The sequence below is a fragment of the Protomyctophum bolini genome (assembly GCF_963924005.1).
Source record: "Protomyctophum bolini genome assembly, chromosome: 24".
In the NCBI taxonomy this organism is placed as follows: domain Eukaryota; kingdom Metazoa; phylum Chordata; class Actinopteri; order Myctophiformes; family Myctophidae; genus Protomyctophum; species Protomyctophum bolini.
Window position 1 is genome coordinate 16869483 of NC_137885.1, and position 21921 is coordinate 16891403.

Below are 21921 nucleotides of genomic sequence, written 5' to 3' on the forward strand. Positions count from 1 at the left end.
ATACACAATTTCATAGTAAATGCGACGTGCGGTCACTATAGGCTACAAATACTCAACTAAAGTGCAGATACTCAAGACAGAAATGTATTGCTGTCCAGCACTACAAAAGCAGAGAGATTAGAGTAGTCAGCAATATGTTCATACAGTACATACACTATGGATCCCATTAAATGGATGAAAGTATACTGCAGTGGTTCTGATGTGGGCCGGGGTAGGTATGCTAGTATACAGAGTAGGCTACATGGATGGTAGACAGTCGAGACAGTCAGATATCTCTACAGTAGACCTATAGTGAATAAATTCTTGAAATGACAGACTATAGCCTACAGTCAGTATCAGATTATAAGCATGCAGCATCTAAAAAATAATATATTTGTGTAGGAGTATAGGCCTACACAAACATGTGGACCACATGCACTTAGTCAGACGTTCAGTCATCATAAGTCCATTTCCTAACAATAAAATAAGTTAATGTCCATTTCACACAGCATCTGCCCCTGTACAATAAGTAGTCATATATTCATCACACACGCAGGTAGCATCGATCAATCAATTGATTCATTATTCCTATCCTATATCTTAATGAACATGTAGGCAATGCCATTGCCTATTATTGTAATAATACTAAAGCTCACAACCCCGCGTTGCTATCGGCGGGACGCGCGTCGTGAGCTTGGAGATCGGTTCCGTTTTCCGTTGGGCGAGCGCCGCGCCGTCCCTTTCCCTTTAAGAGAGTTGACGGCAGCTATTTGTAGTAACATTACCCTGTGAGAACGAAGGATGCACCCACCATCCATCCATCCATCCACCGGCTTTCTATAGAGGCGTGGACCAGACCAGACCAGACCAGACTGCTAGTCCGATTTTCTTCTCCAGCATTTACAATAGTCACACAGACACACACAGCTCGGTCTAAACGCAGCGTCAGCCTGGAACAGAAAGAGAAGAAAACATGACTCCAACTGCTGTCTCATAAGCAGTCGGGCTCTCATTTGATCCTCCAGATATCCATTATTTATTGGATTCGCCACTCCAGAGAGAGAGAGAGAGGCCGCCGGCGCCTTATTCATGGATGACGATGTGTCGGCGGCGGAGAGAGGGAATTACAGCCGTTTCCCGTTAAAGAAGAAGAAGAAGATAGCGTGACGAGTATTTTCTGCACCATCATCATCGTCATCAGTGGTGTGGGTGGACAGGATCATTCTCCGGATCGGATCGCGATCCTTTCTGAGGGCTGTGTGGTGGTGGTGGTGGTGGTGGTAGCCTACTTTTATTGTCATGCCTGCTGCGGTCTGAGAAAGAGTGTGTGCGTGTTGTTGTCCGTTGTGTCCGAGTGTGTGTATGTCTGTGCGCGCGCGTGCACACGCGCACCGTGCGTAAATGCACCAATACTTTTTTGTGAAATAACTAAGTCTCCTTCTTTTTGCATGAGGGGGGGATTTCACCGGATCGTGTAGTTTGAAGGAAGGGGGGATAAGGCAGGGGAGGGGACCACCATCATGCGCGAGTACAAGGTGGTGGTCCTGGGCAGCGGCGGCGTGGGCAAGTCCGCCCTCACCGTGCAGTTCGTCACCGGGACCTTCATCGAGAAGTACGACCCGACCATCGAGGACTTCTACCGCAAGGAGATCGAGGTGGACTCGTCGCCGTCCGTGCTGGAGATCCTGGACACGGCGGGCACGGAGCAGTTCGCGTCCATGCGCGACCTGTACATCCGCAACGGGCAGGGCTTCATCCTGGTCTACAGCCTGGTCAACCAGCAGAGCTTCCAGGACATCAAGCCCATGCGAGACCAGATCATCAGAGTCAAGAGGTGAGTGGGGTCGAGTGTGTCGTGACTCGTGTGTGTGTGTGTGTGTGTGTGTGTGTGTGTGTGTGTGTGAGAGACAATTTATGTGTGAAAGCAATTTGTGAACGTGCATCCCCCTGTCTTTTCAGAGTTACATTTTGAGCCAATTGGTGCCCGGCTAGAGTTAAATTAAACCGCAGTGAAGTGTTCAATTGTATTGATTTACACTCAGAGGCCTGGTTTTATTTGTTTTAGTTTGACACCTAAAACAAATAAATAAATTAAAAAAACTAGCAAGGTGCTGCTGCTCTGAGCGCAAATCCCCGCCAGGCTAGGTTGCCTATACCCAGGGGCCAGGTCCGAGAGGGGCCGCACAATTTGGAAGGTCATGCCTACATGTGTCCCAATTGGAATGAAATCTGCTAGATCTGACTGTCTGGATCTCACATGACTCCGGAGGTAATGTGTACCGATTTATAGGAGTTTTGGAGAACATTGAGGGAGCATTATCAGAAGTGTGTTTGTTTAGAATAAAACGTGAAATGGTATACTTTTGATTGTACGATCTATGGTTGAAGAGTTACAGGCCCAAACACGAAACAGGCTGTTATAGCGCCACCGTGAGGCTTATGTAAAAAAATATCGGGGTGGAGATTCGTCCTTGGCCTATACTGGCAGTGTATATGTGCGCCATTTCATGGCAATCAAACACTGTTTGTGATGTGTGGCATTTTGTGTAAAACGGGGCCCTCCTGGAAACGTTGAAAGCTTAACATAGTCAGTTAGAAGGGAATCAGAAAGCATTGTAATACATTTCAATGCGTACAACTACATACGTAGGCTAATACATTGTAATCACGTGACCATAAAGATGATTGATTAGTACAGATTTGCGTGAGTGTTGGACAAAGTCTATAGGAGTAGAAGCAACAAGTGTACTTGGCACAAACGTAAAATTGCGAGAGAAAAAGTCTTGTTAGTTCGAAATGGGTGTGGCCTAAGTGGGAAGTTTTATACTCCAAGGGTACACTACACTCGGGGGGGCCCAGAGGAAGAATAAAAATGTATAAGACCTATACGGTTCAAGAGTTATAGACCAAAATCTGAATTTGTCTGTTATAGTGCCTCCATGAGAACAATTTGGGGCAGACAGACAGACAGACAGACAGACAGAAGGAATTACAGGAGCGAAAACATAATCTCTCACCTTCGGCCGCTCCGGCCTCCTGACGTGGTTAATTGACACTCCATATTTGGCAGTAAAGTGTTCATTGTTTTACACCTGAAATAATCTCACAGACTGAGCTGAATGACATTTGCTCAGAGTCTCTCTCTCTCTCTCTCTCTCTCTCTCTCTCTCTCTCTCTCTCTCTCTCTCTCTCTCTCTCTCAATGAAATTCAAATAGCTTTATTGGCATGAATGTAACAATTACAGTATATTGCCAAAGCATCAAAGATATGAATGAACCATTGTAAAGCGCTTTGAGCACTTGGAAAAGCTCTATAAAAATGCAATTAATACAAAAATGCAATTCATTATTATTTTACTAATTTGGTTGACTCCAACTTGTGGTTGCAAAGCAGTGCTGGTCTGAGCCTGGTTGGACACTGTTGGGTGGTAGGCTAAGTGATCAGTGATCAATAAGTGATCAAGTCCAGTTGGCAGAAGGGACTCTTTTGAGGTTTCATCTCCTGGTCTTACAATGCCTGGGATCTCAGTATGTCTTGAGGGCTTGATTTAAGGTGCAACCAAAATATTAGTGTTCTTTTTCTAATGTTAATGAATTCCTACTTCGCGTTGTTTGGTGTTTTTCTTTGAATGTTTAGTATATGGACCTACACAATTCTGCATGCAGGGTGTGGGATGTTAATTTGTTAATTTGTTCCATCTAGTGCAGTCATGGTGACCGAGTGGACCCCAAACCTCACTGCCATACAGTGCGATTGGTTGGATTATGCTGAATATGTTAATCCACATTCTAACAGGGATATCAATTTAGCAAAATCTGAGAGAGAGAGAGAGAGAGAGAGAGCTCTCTCAGTTCCTTTGTCTCTCTATCTCTCTCTGTGTGTTTATGTGTGCTCATCTGGTGTGAATCAGAGTCCAGCTGTGTGTCTCTCACCTGTCAGTCATCAAGCCGGTGACCCCCCCCCCCCCACTCCTCCCTGGGTTTGATGTTCTACGCTTTCATCACATGATCATATCATTCCATTAATCAACACATCCACACTGAGTCCCATAGAATCTGTCTGTCTGTCTGTCTGTCTGTCTGTCTGTCTGTCTGAAGAGTGTCACTCCTCTGAAGTTATCAAATATTTACATGTCGAGGACCCCAAGATTAATCAACGGATTCCCATGAAAATAAACCAATAATCACCAGTAGCTTACTTATCACTCGAATGCAATCGCGCCAGCAGGCTCGTCTGGAGCCGACTGGCTGCAATTAGGAAACGCAGAGTTGTCCGACCATTACTAACTCCTAATCTCCTAACCCTAACATCGGTCTTAACCCGCCACGTAAGTCCCCGGCCCTAACCTCATATCGGTCTTAACCCGCCACGTAAGTCCCCGGCCCTAACCTCATATCGGTCTTAACCCGCCACGTAAGTCCCCGGCCCCAACCTCATATCCGTCTTAACCGGCTACACAACACACATCGTCAGCATGTCCATCCTTGATGAAAAAAGAAGGGAAAAAAAACAGCTTCTGGTCTCCATTAGCGGGGTCAGCCAGCCTCCTCCCAGCGGTGTTGCTGAGCCAGCAAAGCGTCAACAAAAAAAAGGAAAAAAAGAAAGCCCCACGCTGAGCTAACGGTAACTTTGTGCCCACTCACCACAACTTAATGGGATTGTGCTGGGCCTGTCGGCCAAGAACACATCAGGCCTCCATTAGCTATAGTCATATAAAAAGAGCTATAATGCCATGCCGGACCCCCCCCCTGGCAAGTGCCCGGGAATGTGAGATCGTATAGGTTAGTTATGGTGGCGCAGAGGCGCACGGACGAGCCCCCGCTTATCACCTTTACTGCATTGAAAAAGCGGCGCTTTTAGAATGTTTCCCCACACCCGAGGCACAGCCGTGTTACACTGTCTCGAGGCATATATAGCCCATATTCATATACTGTAGCGTAGCGGGGTGGCAGTGGCTCAGGAGGTAGTGTGTGTGTGCGTGTGCGTGTGCGTGTGCGTGTGCGCGCGTGTGTGTGTGTGTGTGTGTGTGTGTACCTATAGTTTGAATACCGCAGGTATAAAAAGTCAAAGTCCCCCTTTTTCCTCATACTGTAGCCTACATTTTTTCCCCTACGTCTTTAAATGTTCTGATGAATTAAAATGACCCTGAAGTCTCAGTGCTTTTATGGTTTTATCCTCGTAGCAGTTTTTGCATTGAATGTACCCCATTCTACAGACTGTGAATACAATGTTCAATCAATCAATGCTTCTCAAAGCCTGGTCCCCAGCAAAATGTGTTAATACAGCATCACAATCCATTTATCCATTTATACGACCCGATCCGGGTCACGGCACCAATGTAACACCCGGGATTCGAACTCAGATCTCCCACCACGTGACAGTTCAATATAACCCAAGTCAAATTCCTTTGGCTTAGTGCTTAAGACGTTTGCTAACTTTACTTCCTAGTGGGAGAGGCCTGTGGGTTTGATTCCCAGGTGTTACACTTGTACATCTGCTATTTTGGAAAAATCTTGAAAAAATAGTTTTTAACATTGTCTTCTGGTGGTCCCCGGCACAAAGCCTTTTCAAATGGGGCGGTCTGCAGCTAAATATATATATTAATTTGAGGTCCTTATGACGAAAAACAGCTGCGGTAGGTCTAGCAGAGTGGTTAAGATTTTCATCTTGGGCTGTGTGTCCTCCTCACATATTGATTATCGACTTTGCTTTATTGATTTGCACAACAGGAATCATATACAACAAATATACAAATAAATCAACATTATTTTTGTTTTAAAATGAGTTGATGGCTGGGGCTGTGTGTGGGAGATGGTGAGCACTGTTTGTACCTGTACGTGTGTGTATTGTGTATTTGCAGTACTGTAACGTTACACCTGTGTTTTTGTATACAAATTGTGTATTTGTACTGTAATGTTTTAGTGGCTCAGAGCCTCTGCTTGATGTAATAGTCTAATATTTCCCCTGGTCCACGGGGGTGTCCCTTTGGTCTAGTGGTTAAGATGTTAGACTTTCATGTGGGAGACACAAGTTCAAATCCCAGATGGTACACATATATACAGACTCAATGTTTCTGTTTCAAAGACACACCATGATCTTCTTATTTTTACCCCATTACTCCAGTCTCCAGGTTTTCTTCAGAATATATATGACACTGACTGATTTACTATGACAATATGGCATATTAGTCCAACTGTGACACCACTGCCACATGACTGTGTGAAGAAATGTTACTGTCCTGGTTTGAGTATTGAAAGAAAATGAAATGGGTGATAACAAGGGAATATATTGGTTAAAATATGGTTGAATTTTATAACCTCAAAATGTAATCTAGTGTACGGAAAATATGTTTTGTGTAGTTGAACCATAGCATTCATTTTCTATTGACAAGGTTTGATCATAGGGGGAGCTGTGGGGAAAAAGCATGTTAGCAATAGTTCCAGGAAGTGACGTACCAGGAAAAGCTATAAAAGGAGAGGAAGTGAGGCGGGCGACTACTAGGGTTCCATTTTAGGTATCAAAACGACTGTTTGTCGTTGGTTTGTCAGAGCAACGCTTTTAAGGCCAATTAATTCCAAATCTGCATAATCAGAAATTGATATACCAGAATCGGGCCAAAATCCTTGAGATCTGGAGAAGAAAAGTTTGTTCAAGGGACATTTCTAAGGGGTTTTGGACAAAGGGGAACCTGCTGTGGCCTCCTGACTTGAAGGTTGGGTGAGGAATATACCCTTTTCCCTTTTTGAGCAATGCATTGCCATTTTATTTGATGACTTGATGCTTACTTTAATTTTGAAAAATAGAAGATCTACGTGAATTGGTTCTGATTGTTATACAACTAGTAGGCTAGAGGTTCTCAAAGGTTTAATTTGCAAGGACTCCTTTGCTCTTAACTCTGAGTTTACAAATGGAACCAAATGGACAGATCACTTTTGGTTCCATGTGTACACTCTCAGAGTGACAGACCTGTTATATTCAGGGCTAGCTCTTACGTGTTTCTGGTAATATGTTGTATGTCCGTGGCAGAAAATGGTATTTTGACAAAAATGTCCACCTGTGTGTGTGTGTGTGTGTGTGTGTGTGTGTGTGTGTGTGTGTGTGCGCAGTGTGTGACTGTGTGTGTGGGAGAGATTTTAACATTGTCCAAGCACCTTGGATAAAGGGTGATGTATTATATGGGCACCATTTTGAAAGTGGTTAGAATATATAGAATGTGCCTCTTTATTGGAAAATGAGTGCTGATATATGCAGCATATATTGCAATAATTGTCACAAAATCACAAATCATAGGCGCCAGAGGAGGGGGGGGGGGTCAGAAGGGTCTGAACGTCCCCGTACTATAGAGCGTCGCAGTCCCGCCCCCTTTCATGACTACACCAGGCCCAGGAAATAGTTCCCAATGCATTTTCCCCATAGACATTTCAAAACTTATTTATTTTAAAGACCTTATAAGCGTCGTACAAAGCCAACTCTTGTCGTGACAAATCATGACAACAAACACAATATTTTGGACCAAACAAATAATTACATAGAAGAAAAACAACAAAAAAGTGTTGTAACCTGCCGTTCTCTTCTTCTTTCTAATTATCAGTTCAGCCCGAAAAATTGTGTTTGTTGTCATGATTTGTCACGACAAGAGTTGGCTTTGTCCGCGGCGTAAACTTCTTTAAATAAATACTTTCTGAAAAGTCTACGAGGAAAATGAACGGGGATTTATTTTCCGGGTCTCTCGAGGGGGCCGGACTGCGATGCTCTATTGGCAGTAGTCTAGTCTACGTGCAGTAACTCAGTCTCATATACACAATACACAATTACACAATTCATCCATCTTTGTATGCTGGCTGTAGGTGTGAGGTGTGCCTGATATGTCATGACATGACATATCATGTGACCTTCATCATCCGAAAGTTTCACAGGTGGCGTTCCTACTGTACCCGCGCGTCCCACAGGTCAAGAACCACTGATTAGGCTATGGTACAGAAAAGTGAGAAAAGAAAGTGGTTGTATAAAAAATAATAATCCTGGAGGTATTATTTTATTTATGCCATGTGTCGTCAGTGAAAGCACGTTGTTGTCAGTTGTTCAGCCGGTCTCTCTGCCAAACTGAGCTGTACAAGCTGTGCTCCTCTTCAGGGAGACTGCCGCTGGCTATGCGCGTACAGCAGACACAAGTACAGTATAGGAACGCCATCTGTGAAACTTTCGGATGTTTCACGCGGCCGGTCACAAAGTTTGTTTTGTTCGAGGGAAGCTATATACCTGCTTGCCTGAAGTGAACTTCTACACAGCATGGTTCCCAGACGTCTTAACTCGAGGCTCAAAAGATAAATTTGATGTCTCCCCGTGGCCTTAGTGAAAATAGCCGTTCTGCAAGCTTACAGCATGTCACGTTGTGAGCTTGTAGATTGGATCTTTTGACATTTTGACATTTTAAATGCATTTTTGTTTTTATAATGTTTTGATGGAGAAAAAAATAGGATTTGTTTTCCCCCTGAACATTTTAGATGTTTTATTCTTCTTTTGGGCTTGTTTTTATAGACCTGGCCACTTGTTTCCCTTGAAGAATCTGCCAACAGCGTTTGCGGTCAGCCCACATAGAGTAAACCAAATAAACCCGGTGTTGATGAGCTGGTTCTTGAACACAACATCTGGGGCGTAGTCTCCTCGTAATCTAATGATCTTGCTCGGATGTCAAAAACGTTTGATTATTTTTATCGAGTATACGTTCAAAGCACTCTGGTCCGGACCGCCTTTCACGGTGCACTGATGCTGTGTCTAATAACAGGGAGGTCTGCTCTGTACGGCCCGCTGACTATGGGAACAGGGTGGGGGACCTTTGAAAACTACGCCTTTCGGTGGAGATGGGCTATAGCTGCGAAAACAACTGCTTGACCCGGGGCGTTTTGGGAAAACATAATGTGGAGGGAGAGGGACGTTGAACAGACTTGGTTATAGTTATAGTGCAAGGAAAGTGCTTCACTCGAGTGAATCCATTGAGGTAGTTGCATAGAATGGGCTCATATTGAAGCTATGTATTAGGGTTGCAAACCGTTCACAAGTGAAATAAGGTATTGTCCCTTGTCAGAAATGAGTGACGCCTGGTCTGGTGTAGTGTGTATCCAGCCTGATTCGCTGCCGTTCCGTGAATTAGTTTTGTCACATCGCTACTCAAAGTGACAAAACAAATTCACAGAACACAGCGAATCAGGCTGGAAACCGGGCTAGGTCAGGTGTCCCTTAGTTGAATTTCAGGTGGTTTCACGTTAGAATGCTACATGTGCTACAGCTCGACACTGACTACCCCAGTGCCAACTTCTCAAGTACATTAATTACTCTGGTGGTTCTCAAACTGGGGGGTCGGGACCCCCCCGGGGGTCCCTAAATGGTTTTAGTGGGTCCCCAGATGATTCTCAGTAAACAAACCTGTCACCAACCCTTCATAATAATCCCAGTTCCCACCATATATCTCAGGATATCTGTAATGCACATCTCTCAAGCTGTCTGACGAACATCGGCGCACTCATCACAGAGGAACCGAGAGGGTACGCTGCCCAGTGTCGAGTCGCACGGATAGGTGGTTGCCCAGAACCGCCGATCGGGCATAATAGTCACCGGGCCGAAATATGAACAAAAACTATAATAAAAAAACAATAACTAACTATAACTGTATTGTATGTTTACAAAACTAAAACAAACTTTAATAATGGATAGAATGCCCTTAGTCCTCGTTACCAACCGTAACTGAATATATATATAATTTTTCAAATGGTATTTTTAGTTGAGTTTTATTACTACTCCTGAGATAGGCAACCACACTCACAATTCCGCAGGATGGCATCTTTCTAGTTGTTTTTATTTTATTGTTTTAGACAGGACCTGGCTGTTATTTGGCATTGGCAGCTCCCTGTGCAGCCCCAAATGGCCTACGGCGTGCAGCTCTTAACTGGGAGACGTGGGGTTATCGAGAGTATCGGAGGTGGAGTCCGCCACCTCCAGCTTATAGAAGCTCTCGATCTGGTCCTTGTACATATTCATGACCACCGACCTCTTCAGCTTCATGGTAGGACCCAGCTCCCCGCCGACGATGGAGAAGTCGTGGTCCAGGACGAGCCACTTCTGGATGCGGTGGGCGTTGGACGTGGCGTTCCTGTTGACCTGGGCGACCGCCTCCGCGATGGCGGCGTGGACGGCACGGTCCTGGCCGCCGGCGATCTGGGAGACACACGTGGACTTGCTGCCGAGCTTCCTGCACAGCTCGGCGGCCTCGGGCGTCAGCTCGTCCTCCGGGGCGCCCGTCTCCACGTTCACCTGGGACCGGAGGGTGAGCAGCATGGACAGGAACCTGCGGTGGTCGCCGACCAGCATAGCGTTGCTGACGAGCGGCATGGCCGCCTTCACGGTGTCCTCGATGGGCACAGGCGGGATGTTCTCGCCGCCTGCCGTGATGATGAGCTCCTTGATGCGCCCGGTGATGTAGAGGAAGCCGTCCTTGTCGTACTTGCCCAGGTCGCCGGAGCGCAGCCAGCCATCGGCGTCCAGGTCCTCCTGTGTCTTGTCGGGCATGTTGAGGTAGCCCATGAAGACATGGCGGCCCCAGAAGCACAGCTCGCCCTCGCCCCCGAGGATCTTTGTCCTGCAGCCGGACATCTCCCGGCCGCAGCTGCCGAGCCGGAAGGCGCCGGGGAGGCAGATGGCGTGCGGCCCCGTCAGTTCGCTCATGCCGAACACGTCGAGCACGGGGATGTCCAGGCTGAGGAAGAACTCCTGCGTGGCCTTGGAGATGGGTGCGGCGCCCGTGTAGCACTTGGTGCAGCGGTCCAGGCCCAGCGCCTTGCGCACCTTCTTGAAGACCAGCTTCTTGGCGATGCTCTCGGTGAAGCGATTGAAGCGGTTGGTGACCGCCTCCTCCGGCTGCATCTTACTGAGGTTGCTGCGCAGCCCCACGCCCTTGGCCCAGGCGGCCACCCTCCGGCGCACGGTGGACGCCTGGGTGCCGGCCGACTTCATCCTCTCCTCCATCTTCTCCCAGACGCGGGGCACGCCCATGAAGAACGTGGGGCGCACCTCCTTCAGCGTCTCCACCAGGGTGCCCCCCTTGAGGGCGTCCGGCTGCGCGAAGTACACGCACGCACCGATCTTGATCGGGTTCCATATGTCGATCATCTGCGCGGCGATGTGGCTGAGTGGCAGGTAGCTGACCATGGACTCCTGGGACACTTCAGTGGCGTCCTCCAGAGGCACATGGCACTTCTGGGCATAAGCCGACCACGTCAGGTTGTCGTGGCTGAGCATGACTCCTTTGGGCTGCCCCGTGGTGCCTGAGGTGTAGATGAGCGTGCAGCACTGGTTGGGCTTCTGACTGGCGATGACGGCATCCAGCGGGCCGTCCGGCTCGCCACGCCCCAGCGCCATGAACTCCTCCCACGTGTAAAGGTCGAGATTCGGCCTCTTCTCTTTCAGCGCCTCCTCCAGGTCGCCTTTGTACTGGACAACGGCCTTCAGGTGCGGCAGCCGGTCGCGGACCTCGAGGATCTTCTGGAGCTGCTCGTGGTTCTCCACCACGAGCACGTTGGCCTGGCAGTTGTCCGCCACGTACTGGCACGCCTCGGGGGAGTTGGTGGCGTAGATGCCCGCCGCAAACCCTCCCGCCAGAATGGCACCGACGTCCGAGATGACCCACTCCGGGGAGTTGAAGCCCAGGATGCCCACGCCATGGTAGCGCTCCAGCCCCAGCTTGAGGAAGCCCTTGGCGGCCGTGCGACACTCCTCGTAGTAGCACGTGTAGTTGAGGAAGCTCCACTGCTCGCCTTGCTTCCAGCCCAGGGCGTTGAAGTTGCCAAAGCGCTCCACGGCCGAGGTGAACATCTTGTACACCGTCAGCGGCTCTTCAGCGGCCACGCCGGACTCCTCCATCCTCAGCGTCACCTCCCCGCTGCCCGTGGACGTCGACAGGCCCGCCGGGCTATGGGCGGTCTCCGTGGCGGAGGCCTGATCAGTGGGTGTTGCTTCCATCATCATGGCTCACGGTCAGATGAGGGCTTGTGGACTGCGTGTTTGGCTCTTCGCACCTACAGGTGATCTTGTGCTGCTCTGTGTGATCTCTCGCCTCACCTTTCTTGCTCTGTCGTGCCTTTCCGTTTCGTTATCGTTTGTCCTTATTCTCTTTCCACGTTCTCTGCTATTTTGCTCTGCTGTCTGGCTCTATCGACTCGTCGATTAGATAAGTAGAATGTTTTTGAAGTCACCAAAGTTAATGCCTATATACACGTTTGTGCGTGATGTCAGAACAGTGACATCACGCACACGTTACGAAGCGTCACCCAAGATTCTGATTTGTGCGCCTGATTTTTCCACTGCATGCTCACCACTTCCTTAGTGAGGCCGGGGCCCAATGACATCAGGGATATACAGTATATCCTTATATGGGCATGAGAGGTAGAAGGGTAGACAGATAGATCTTCATAAATGTGCATAAAAAGGACACAGGCAGATGGCAGATACAGAAATGGGCCTATAAGGCAATATGCCTATGCCTATACGACCTAAACGTGAAACAGCCTGTTATATAGCATTGCCACGAGTAAGACGCGCAAACGCGGGAAGCGAACGCAGCTCTTACATATTTGGGTTTTGGACGTATAGCTCCATATATGGGCACAAAAGGGGCCAGGTCCACAACAAACAAATCACTGGCCCCTTTTGTGCCCATATATGGAGCTGAGTGGACCTGGCCCCTTTTGTGCCCATATATGGAGCTGAGTGATTGCTGATGCAACACACTCCATATTTGGATAGCGGGACAGACAGACACACAGACACACACACACAGACATGATCTGCTAGGTCTCATAGTAAGTTCGCAACCATGGGAACCACAAAGGGTTGAAGTGGGCCCAGGTCTAAGGGAGGAGCGTTGATGACACTTGGTCCGAACATTATTACCTCAGTTTTGTCAATTGGGGGGGGGGGGGTCCTTGACATCTCAGTGTTTGAGAACTGCTCTTTTAGCGTGCGCTGACATTCTAAATGAAGTTCTAAAAAAAAGGCCAAAGAACTTAGTGTTTTTCATTGTCTAACCAATAAATAAGTAAATGGCCCAGACTCCAAAGACATTCTCCATCTGCCATGCAGACCTCATGCTCTTCGCGTGTTCCTCTCCGCAATGTTTGTGGTTCATGGTCTCGTCTCTCTCCGTACACAAAACATCTTAGTACACCCCTACACACACACAAATACAATGACTCTTCTTTAGGTATTAATGATTTAATTAAAACGCCAGTGCCAGTGTTTTCAGCGATAAAACGGAAATACAAAGATAAGTTGCATGCAAGTACACGTTATGTGTATCATGTATACAGTCTCCTGGGACAAAGCGCATGCAGGGTTTGGCGTGGCAGCTGCTGGTGCGTGTGATTTGATTTGTGCGCTGCTCTGCAAACGTGTGGCTCCGCGCACATACATTAAGCATATAGCTGTCAGACAGTGTGCAGCACTCTCACTGCTAATTAACAACATATGCTGCAGGGCTGTGGGGGGGGGGGGGGGGGGCACCACGCTGGAGATGGGCTTGATGTTCTCATAATTGGTTTGTCTGTGTGTGTGTGTGTGTGTGTGTGTGTGTGTGTGTGTGTGTGTGTGTGTGCATGAATGTACAGTATATCGACGCTGTTGGGTGAAAACCTTGCATGTCCGTTATAGGAAATAAATGTGTGGCTCAGGAGGTAGAGCAGGCCGCCCAATGATCCCTGGGTCGGCGGGTTCGAATCCCGGCTCCTCCTCCTGTCCACATGTCGAAGTGTCCTTGGGCAATACACTGAACCCCACATTGCCTCCAATGAGTCGTTCGGTGCTAGCTCGCCACTGTCGGCGTGTGAATGTGGGAAGTGAGGACGCTGGCGCCGACTGTTCGCCGCTTCCCCTCCCAATGTATGAATGAATGGACCATTGTAAAGCGCTTCATTCATTATATAAAAAAGAACCTGCCTGTGTTCCAATGGATTCCCAATGTAGTTCTTATTTAGTCACAAGCTCTTGTTAATACTATTGGTTCAATATTTGTAAAAACCAACAACTATTTCAAACTTGCCTCCCTAATTTGGGCATGTTATTATAGGCAAAAGTGTCGGAAACACCAGATCTACAAGCTCACAATGCATTATATCACGATGGGTGGTGAGCTTGCATATCCTTTTTTTTAACACTTTCAAACGATTAGCCACTTAAAACCTCTATTATTAGTCAAACGGAACGGAATTGGCTCTGTATACTTCGCTCTTTCTGTTTACCTCAGTCTCTTTGGGTGCAGTACTTAGTTTAGACAGTACTTAGTTTAGATGACCAATGACTAGTCTAAACTAAGTACTGCACTTAAGATCAATTTGACTGTACTTGAGTGCGTAATACGGAGATACAATGTTTCTGGGGGTGTGTATAAGTGTGTTTGTGTGTGCACGTGTCTTGGGTCTTGTGAAAGATGGCCTGTGTGTGTGTGTGTGTGTGTGTGTGTGTGTGTGTGTGTGTGTGTGTGTGTGTGTGCGCATGTGAGCATGTCTTGGCTCGCGTGGGTGAACAGAGTTGTAGCGAGATTTATCACAGCAGGTAGTCTGATTAAAACCCTGCTAGCCGCGGGCTGCGATAGTGCACAATGTAGAGGCAGTCGTTCTGTGTGTGTGTGTGTGTGTGTGTGTGTGTGTGTGCATGTGCGTGTGTGTGCGCGCGTGTGTGTGTGTTTGTGTTTGTGTTTGTGTGCGCGACCCTGTACCCAAGCTATGAAAGCAGAGCTGGTAGCAGCATGCCGTGAGGCTGAGGTGTGATTTGCATGGCTTTTGAAGATTACGTCATTGTGCAGCCAAGATTTTTGTTGATTTGTTTAGAGCACTTGTGACGTAAATCCTTTGCCAGCCAAGTCTATGGACTTTAGCGTCTGTGTATTTAACGGCAACATTACTGATGGCTCCACTAGACATAAGTTTGGCTGCGATAGCCAAGTGAAAAATCATGTCACTGAGCTGGTGCAGTGTCAGTTCCACCACTGTGTGTTGAGTGATGTGGCCCTCCCCCTGTGACATCTGCTGCACCTCTCACAGGCAACACAGGCCAAGCACCCAGCCTCCCCCCCAACCAGTGTTGTTTTTTGCAGAAATTTTTGATTTTAGTTTTAGTCATATAGTCTTTGGAATAGTTTTAATTTAGTTTTAGTCACATTTTAGTCACCTGGAATGTGTTGGTGTTAGTCTAGTTTTAGTCGACTACATGTCATGAGATTTTAGTCGACTAAATTACAGTTGATTTAGTCGACTTTGGTGGGCACTGATGACGTCGTAAGGACTGTTTTTACACTTGCTGAAAATAGCCGATCTACAAGCACACTACGCGTCGAGCTTGTAGATCTGCTATTTTCAGCATGCAACCATGTAAAATGACTTATACTAAATCTCTAAGGTCCAAGTACTGAGCTCCTCCCAGTACACCCCGACCACTTCCAAAAGAGTTAAGATAATCAAACCCATCTTCTTGACCATATACAAGAAATTAGTCCATACCCGGTGATGTGTGAAGGAGGGCTGCTGTCATCCTTCGGCAATTATACCGGTATGTTTTCACCCCTGTCCGTCTGCGTGTGTAAGTCTGTGAGCAGGTCCCCATCCGGTTATGCGACACTTGTTGTCTGTGTCCGTCTGTCCCTGTCATGCCCATATATGGAGGTTTCTGTACCTGTCAGGCTGTGTCCCTTCTATGCCCATACTTGGGAGAGAGAGAGAGGGACTCAAATGCTATTTGTAGCTTTGTAAATAGCATTTTATGTAGACATACTGTAGCACTATATAGTATATATATATATGCACAGTTTTATTATATAGATATATTCCACTGTTATGTTCGTAGCTTACGTATGATTCATGATAACTAGTCTTTATGTATACTGATGTATCGCCATGTTTTGTTCTTTAATGTAAATCGCTCTGGATTAAGAGCGTCCGCTAAAAGCCTAAATTGTAAATTTGTGTCTTTGTATCTGAAAATGAAACCAGCTCAACGTTTTTTGTAGCTTTGCAGCTATACAAACGTCGGATGCATCTTTGCATCTTGACGTCACTGGCTTTCATTGACAATGAGTGGTAGAGACTTTGGGCTCCATTTTCGTCACCGCTAAACCCCTTACACCTAAACTTCTTTGCCTTTTTTGCCTATTTTGCAAAACATCTTTGAATAGTTAAAATGGCCAGTCTACAAGCTCACAACGTGTCAATGTAGATTGGCTAGTTGAACTATTCAAAAATGTTTTTCAAAATAGTAAAAAAAGGCAAAGAAGTTTAGGGATATGGGTTTTAGTGGTGACGAAAATGGAGCCCTGTATCTTTGCATCTGCCCGTGTGAATGCAGCAAGAGAGAGAGAGAGAGAGAGTGAGGGGGGGGGGGGGGTATTAGAGATGCTATGGACACCCAGCTGTGTGTCCCGCTGCGTTCTACCAGTGTGGACGTGACGGAGTGGACATACATAGTAGGCTAGAGGACAGATAGTGCTTGTACAGTACATGTGAGAGTGCATGATTACCGTATGTGTATGTGTGTGGGAAAGAGGAGGAGGAGGGAGTGGGTGGGGGTGGCTGCAGATAACTGTCATCTCTGTGTGTATATATCTTGACCTTAAAAAACCCCAGGAGAGGGGGGTGTGTGTGTGTGTGTGTGTGTGTGTGTGTGTGTGTGTGTGTGTGTGTGTGTGTGTGTGTGTGTGTGTGTGTGTGTGTGTGTGTGTGTGTGTGTGTGTGTGTGTGTGTGTGTGTGTGTGTGTGTGTGTGTGTGTGCGCGTATCTCAGCATGTGGTTGTGATGCGCCGTAGGATTGGTCTGCGATGAAAATGCCAATTAGCTTAATAAGAAACAAAAGAGTTTAAAAATAACCACAGCCTCTTGAACACCTAGTGCACTTTGGTCTACTTCTCTGGAGTATGATCAATGAAGCACTTAGTGCAGCGACCGCCGATGGGAGGCGTAGTCTCTTTCTTTTCTTTTCTTTTCTTTTCTTTTAGGCCTGATGTCTTCTGAAAGAATATATATTCAAAGTTGTGCCGCATTTTCACGATTTAAAAGAAATTGCAGACCTACAAGCTCGTAGCTAAATGTAAATGTATGTACATGTACAGCTCTAGTCTAGCGTACGAGCGGTGCACTTCACGCGATTCCAATGCATCAAATGTTTAATCCATTTTGGACTGAAAAAAAAGGCTTCTAAATCGTTTCTGTCAGTGGTGCTCAACCTTTTTCATGTCAAGGACCCCCAGCATTCTCTCTATTGGGCCACGGACCCCCATCTGAAAATATGTAGTTCCAGGGACCCCCCAGAAGCAAATATTTTAGTCAAAAATGTTCGCTCTGAAATATATATTCAATGATTTGCGCCACATTTTAACGATTTTTCAAAAATAGCAGACCAACAACTCGTAGCACACCACTGGGTGGCGCGCTATGAGCTTGTAGATCTGTTATTTTGCAATAGCATAATGTAACGCTTAAAAACACCAAAAGGGGTACCCGCCCAAAATGGGCTAAAGCTACGGCGGGTCGCCCCTATCATGCACTATAAGCATGTCTTTTGACTGATAAAGAAAAGTGGTCGCTGACGATTCCCATCCTAACCGTTCTCTGAGGCGGCGTCCGTCGATACAAGGGAACGACGGAGGCTGACGGGACAGTAATGGAACACAGACTGTTGAATAATTGAATAAAGCTAATGTTCTTCTGCCAGAGACAGAGGGCGTGATGTTTTGTGCTTGCGGTTCAGCTACAGTAGTAGAACGGACGTTCACAGACCTTTTTATTTACTTGCAGTTATGTGTGCGTTTATATAGGGCCCACACGGACACCCGTAATTCCGTGAGATACCCTTACAGACCAGTAAGGGTCCATTCGGTTCCATTTTGTATACGCTCTCAGAGTTACAGGCCTCTATAAGGGTCCATTTTGTTCCATTTGTACACACTCTCTGCAGAGTTACAGGCCTGTAAGTGTCCATTTGGTTCGTAACTCTCAAGCATTTAGCTGGGAAACCCTCTCAAGGACCATTGGGGGTCCACACAGAGTCACAGACCCACAAACAGACCGCTAGAACTAGAGCACGAATTGACTGAATGACTTAACCACCCAGTTCAGTTGCCTTTAAAGAAGCAACCAGGGGTCATCAGCATGTCCGTACACGGACAAATGTGGCCCTGACAAAGATTCGTCCATGGCAAATTTTAGATTTTATTTTTTGCACACCATTATGGTGTTTATATTTTGATCATAATAACACCCAAATAACTGAATGTCAGTCTCCAGGTTTTCATCCAACTAGTACTAATGGTTCTCAAATGTTTTATTTGCAAGGACCTCTTAAGGTGGCTGCACACAAATCGAAATCAGACCAGCCTCTCCTCTTTAGTGTAAATAAAAAGAACGATTTTGCTACTCACCAAAACAAAGGCGGGTTGTGTCATTAGCCTACTTTCCTTAGTGGACGCACTCTGAGCCCCCCACCACACATATAAACGGTACTTTTTGGCCAAAAGGGGATTTTGTTTCTACCGGGGGAAAAAAATACTTTTAGTTACTCCAATGTACTCTACCGATATTGCCCAGAGAACTGCCTCATAGAGAATATTTTTCCTTCGGTGAAAAAAAATCCCTTTCTGGCCAAAAAGTACCGTTTATACATGGGGGCTCAGATTGCGTCCACTAAGGAAAGTAGGCTTTCTAATGACACAACCCGCCTTTGTTTTGGTGAGTAGCAAAAACGTTCTTTTTATTTACGCTGAAGAGGAGAGGCTGGTCTGATTTCGATTTGAGATTTTAAACCGAAAGTCCTTATACTGAAGCAGTAGAAGGCTATGGACCAGAGCTACAGACCTGCAAGGGTGCATTTGGTTCCATTTGAACACTCAGAGTTACAGAGATGTTATGGTCATTCAGGGTTAGCTATATGTGTGTATGGTAATATTTTTGTCCACAAATGGTGTATGTCTGTGGCAAAAAAGTAATTTTGACAAAAATGTCCGCCACAGGCCAGCATGGTGATGACCCCTATGGACTCTGGTTCCCAAGCAAAATGAGGAACAGATTAAAGACTTTGTGTGACGCATTGCGAGCTTGTAGATCGTCAAGTTTGTGTGTGCTCTAGTCTACATTTCCCTCCGCCAATCTGGGGAGAGCAACGGACTGACCTCATGCTTCCTTCCTTCCTGCATGAGCGTCCAAGACCCTTCTTTTCACCTGACAGGGGGGGAGTTTCCGCGCCCCCTCACTTCACACGGGTGTGATTTTTAATGACAGATGTAGCCACTATGGCCGAAAATGTCCCTCGAAATTGCTTTTCAAAATACGTCTCTGGGAGAGCAGCGAGACTCAGCACAGCTGATTTTTATGTTTTGATGTAGGCGTTCTGTCATGCTCGTTTGAAGCCCGGCTAGACGGCTATACTTCAACCAATCAGATTGCTTCCTCGAAACGACCTGTGTTGTATAATTTGGGATTTGAAGTCCTCGTGTGTACGCCATGAGACTATCAAGTTACAACAACAACAAGAACAAAGGGTAATGGAATGATTCCATGGATCGCAGCATGTATGAGGCTAATAGGCCGTGCTATCAGTCATTGCTAAGTGCATGGTGTGGCTGCTCTATTGATCGGCTGCTGTGTTGCTAGAGAGAGGCACACAGTGCTGACTCATGGGAGGAAACATCTGGCATCGTCTCAGCATCTCTGTGCCAAGGAGCAGGCGGCACCATCCTGACATTTCACTCGCACCATTTATCGTCATGCAAATTATTGAGATAAACGATTTCATTGATTTTGGCATTGGAACCTTGAAGCATAATGAAGAAAAAGAATTGCATTGGCTTTGTGAACCGAAATGACTTTAAATGTGAGCAGAAATGACTGGTACCAATCACCAAAATAAGCAACGCACTATGGCCAAAACAGAGAACAGAGTAATATTTCATGATATATGATATTATTAAGAGGGAAATTGTTTTGATTGTACGGCCTGCTCACACACACGCACGCACTCACACGCACGCACACACATAAGGGAGGGAACATGATCCACGCGGCCCGGCCATAGATAATTATTGAACCACTTGACTAAACGTAGCAGGTCCACAAGCACAAAATATGTCACAAGAGATTTGGTGCAGTTGTTACTCAAAGTCTCAAGACTAGAGGGATTAAGTATACTTAAATAAAACTGCTCGGCGCCTCACAGCATGCTGCTACCAGCCCTGCTTTTATAGCTGCCCATGGGCTCCAGGCCGCTGTGGTGGGTAAAGAACAGACTGCAACACAACACACAAGTAGCTGAAAACACCCGCAAAATGGTGGGCCCCTGACCCAAACAAGGTTGAGAACCATTGGAGTAGACAGTGATTTACAGTATATTCTATTGTTAGACGGATGTTAGGTTCTTATTGTTAGTAATACTAGCCCTTACCCGTTACACTTTTAATTCACTAATACATTTTAAGACCCTTTTAAAGCCTCACAAAGACAAACAATACTATAAAAAAGCCAATGTTTGGCCATCTTGTCAAAAGAAACATATAGCCTATTTAAGCCAAAATAAATAATAAAAAAATTTGAATACTATAACAATGAGAAAATTGCCGATCTACAACTTCGGCTATTTTCACAACATTTATCTGTGGAACGGAAAAATGTAATGCCTCGACTCCTACATTCCAAGTGCTTGTCAGGGTGGGGCCTGGGGGGTTCTCAGTTCAAATAGGATTATTTTGCCCCCCCCCACCCCCATATTTGCAGCCTGGTTCCAGACGAAACTGGTTGGTCCTACGCTACTTCGGGTCCGTGAAGTCCTCCCACAATTGAGACGGGCCAGGCTTTATCTGCCTGGGGCAATATGCATTGCAAGGGCAGATTATTGCTAGCTACGCGAGGCTATCACTGCTCGTACCTACGTGGGCAAGTGAAATACATCCCTACTGATGCTTGACTCTTTCTCTCTCTCTCTCTCTCTCTCTCTCTCTCTCTCTCTCTCCATCTGTCCCCCACCCCCCCTCTCCTCAGGTACCAGCAGGTGCCGGTGGTGCTGGTGGGCAACAAGGTGGACCTGGAGGGCGAGCGGGAGGTGTCGCCCGGGGAGGGCGCGGCGCTGGCCGAGGCGTGGGGCTGCCCCTTCATGGAGACGTCGGCCAAGAGCAAGAGCATGGTGGACGAGCTGTTCACCGAGATCGTCCGGCAGATGGACTTCATGCCGCTGCCCGACCGCCAAGACGCCTGCTGCCCCGCGTGCAGCCTGCAATAGCCCAACCTCGCGTCACCGGGCTTTCCTTCCACCTCGGAGGAAAGCCCGGTCGGTGTTACTGAGTTGCCGTGTGTGATCCGGTCGGGAGCGGACGATATCGTTACGTCATGTTGTAGTCATTGTTTTGAAGTCATCAGCTCCGGAACCCTCAAACCGGACCTTCCTTTCGCTCAAACCGGAAGAATAATGGCTTCCCAATAAAACGCCTTGATGCGGCGTAGCTTCCTAAAATAGGAATGTGAGTGTACTTTCCAGAGACTATTTAGGGTCTGTATACCCCTATATTTGTCATCCCACTTGGAAATTCTATTCTCATCGCAGGCTACGAGAGAGCGAGTCATGCTTTTATTGGAAAGGTATTATAGGTTATCTGGTTTGAGGGTTTCCGGCATGATGACTACAAAACAATGACTACAACATGAAGTAACGGTATCATCCGCTCCCGACTGGATCATAAACCCGAAAAGGAATGCTGCCCAGGCTAGCAATAGCCAGACGACAATGACGGGGGTGGGGGCGGGGAGGGGTGGAGGCGTTGGGGGGGGTTACGTGGATGAGATCACAGATATAAAAAGCTAGACGCCTCATTCGCCGCTTGGAGCGACCTGTATTGACGTGAGGGCGGAAGTGCGCCGGAAGTGCGG

The 21921-nt window shown here is 46.9% G+C and overlaps 2 protein-coding genes across 2 annotated transcripts; one reads left to right on the top strand and one right to left on the bottom strand.

Annotated features, from left to right (window-relative positions):
• The first annotated feature begins 853 nt into the window (after positions 1–853).
• On the top strand, positions 854–21771 carry LOC308311543 (ras-related protein Rap-2a-like). The gene is made up of 2 exons (XM_080758278.1): positions 854–1813; positions 21040–21771. Exons 1-2 carry the CDS (start codon positions 1500–1502, stop codon positions 21275–21277), a joined length of 552 nt encoding a protein of 183 aa, XP_080614404.1. The 5' UTR covers positions 854–1499; the 3' UTR covers positions 21278–21771.
• Positions 9920–11998, bottom strand: LOC308311441 (long-chain-fatty-acid--CoA ligase ACSBG2-like; the record flags this gene model as incomplete). The annotated part of the gene is made up of 1 exon (XM_080758129.1): positions 9920–11998. The coding sequence occupies one exon, from the start codon at positions 11996–11998 to the stop codon at positions 9920–9922; it is 2079 nt and encodes a 692-aa protein (XP_080614255.1).
• Positions 21772–21921: the final 150 nt, after the last annotated feature.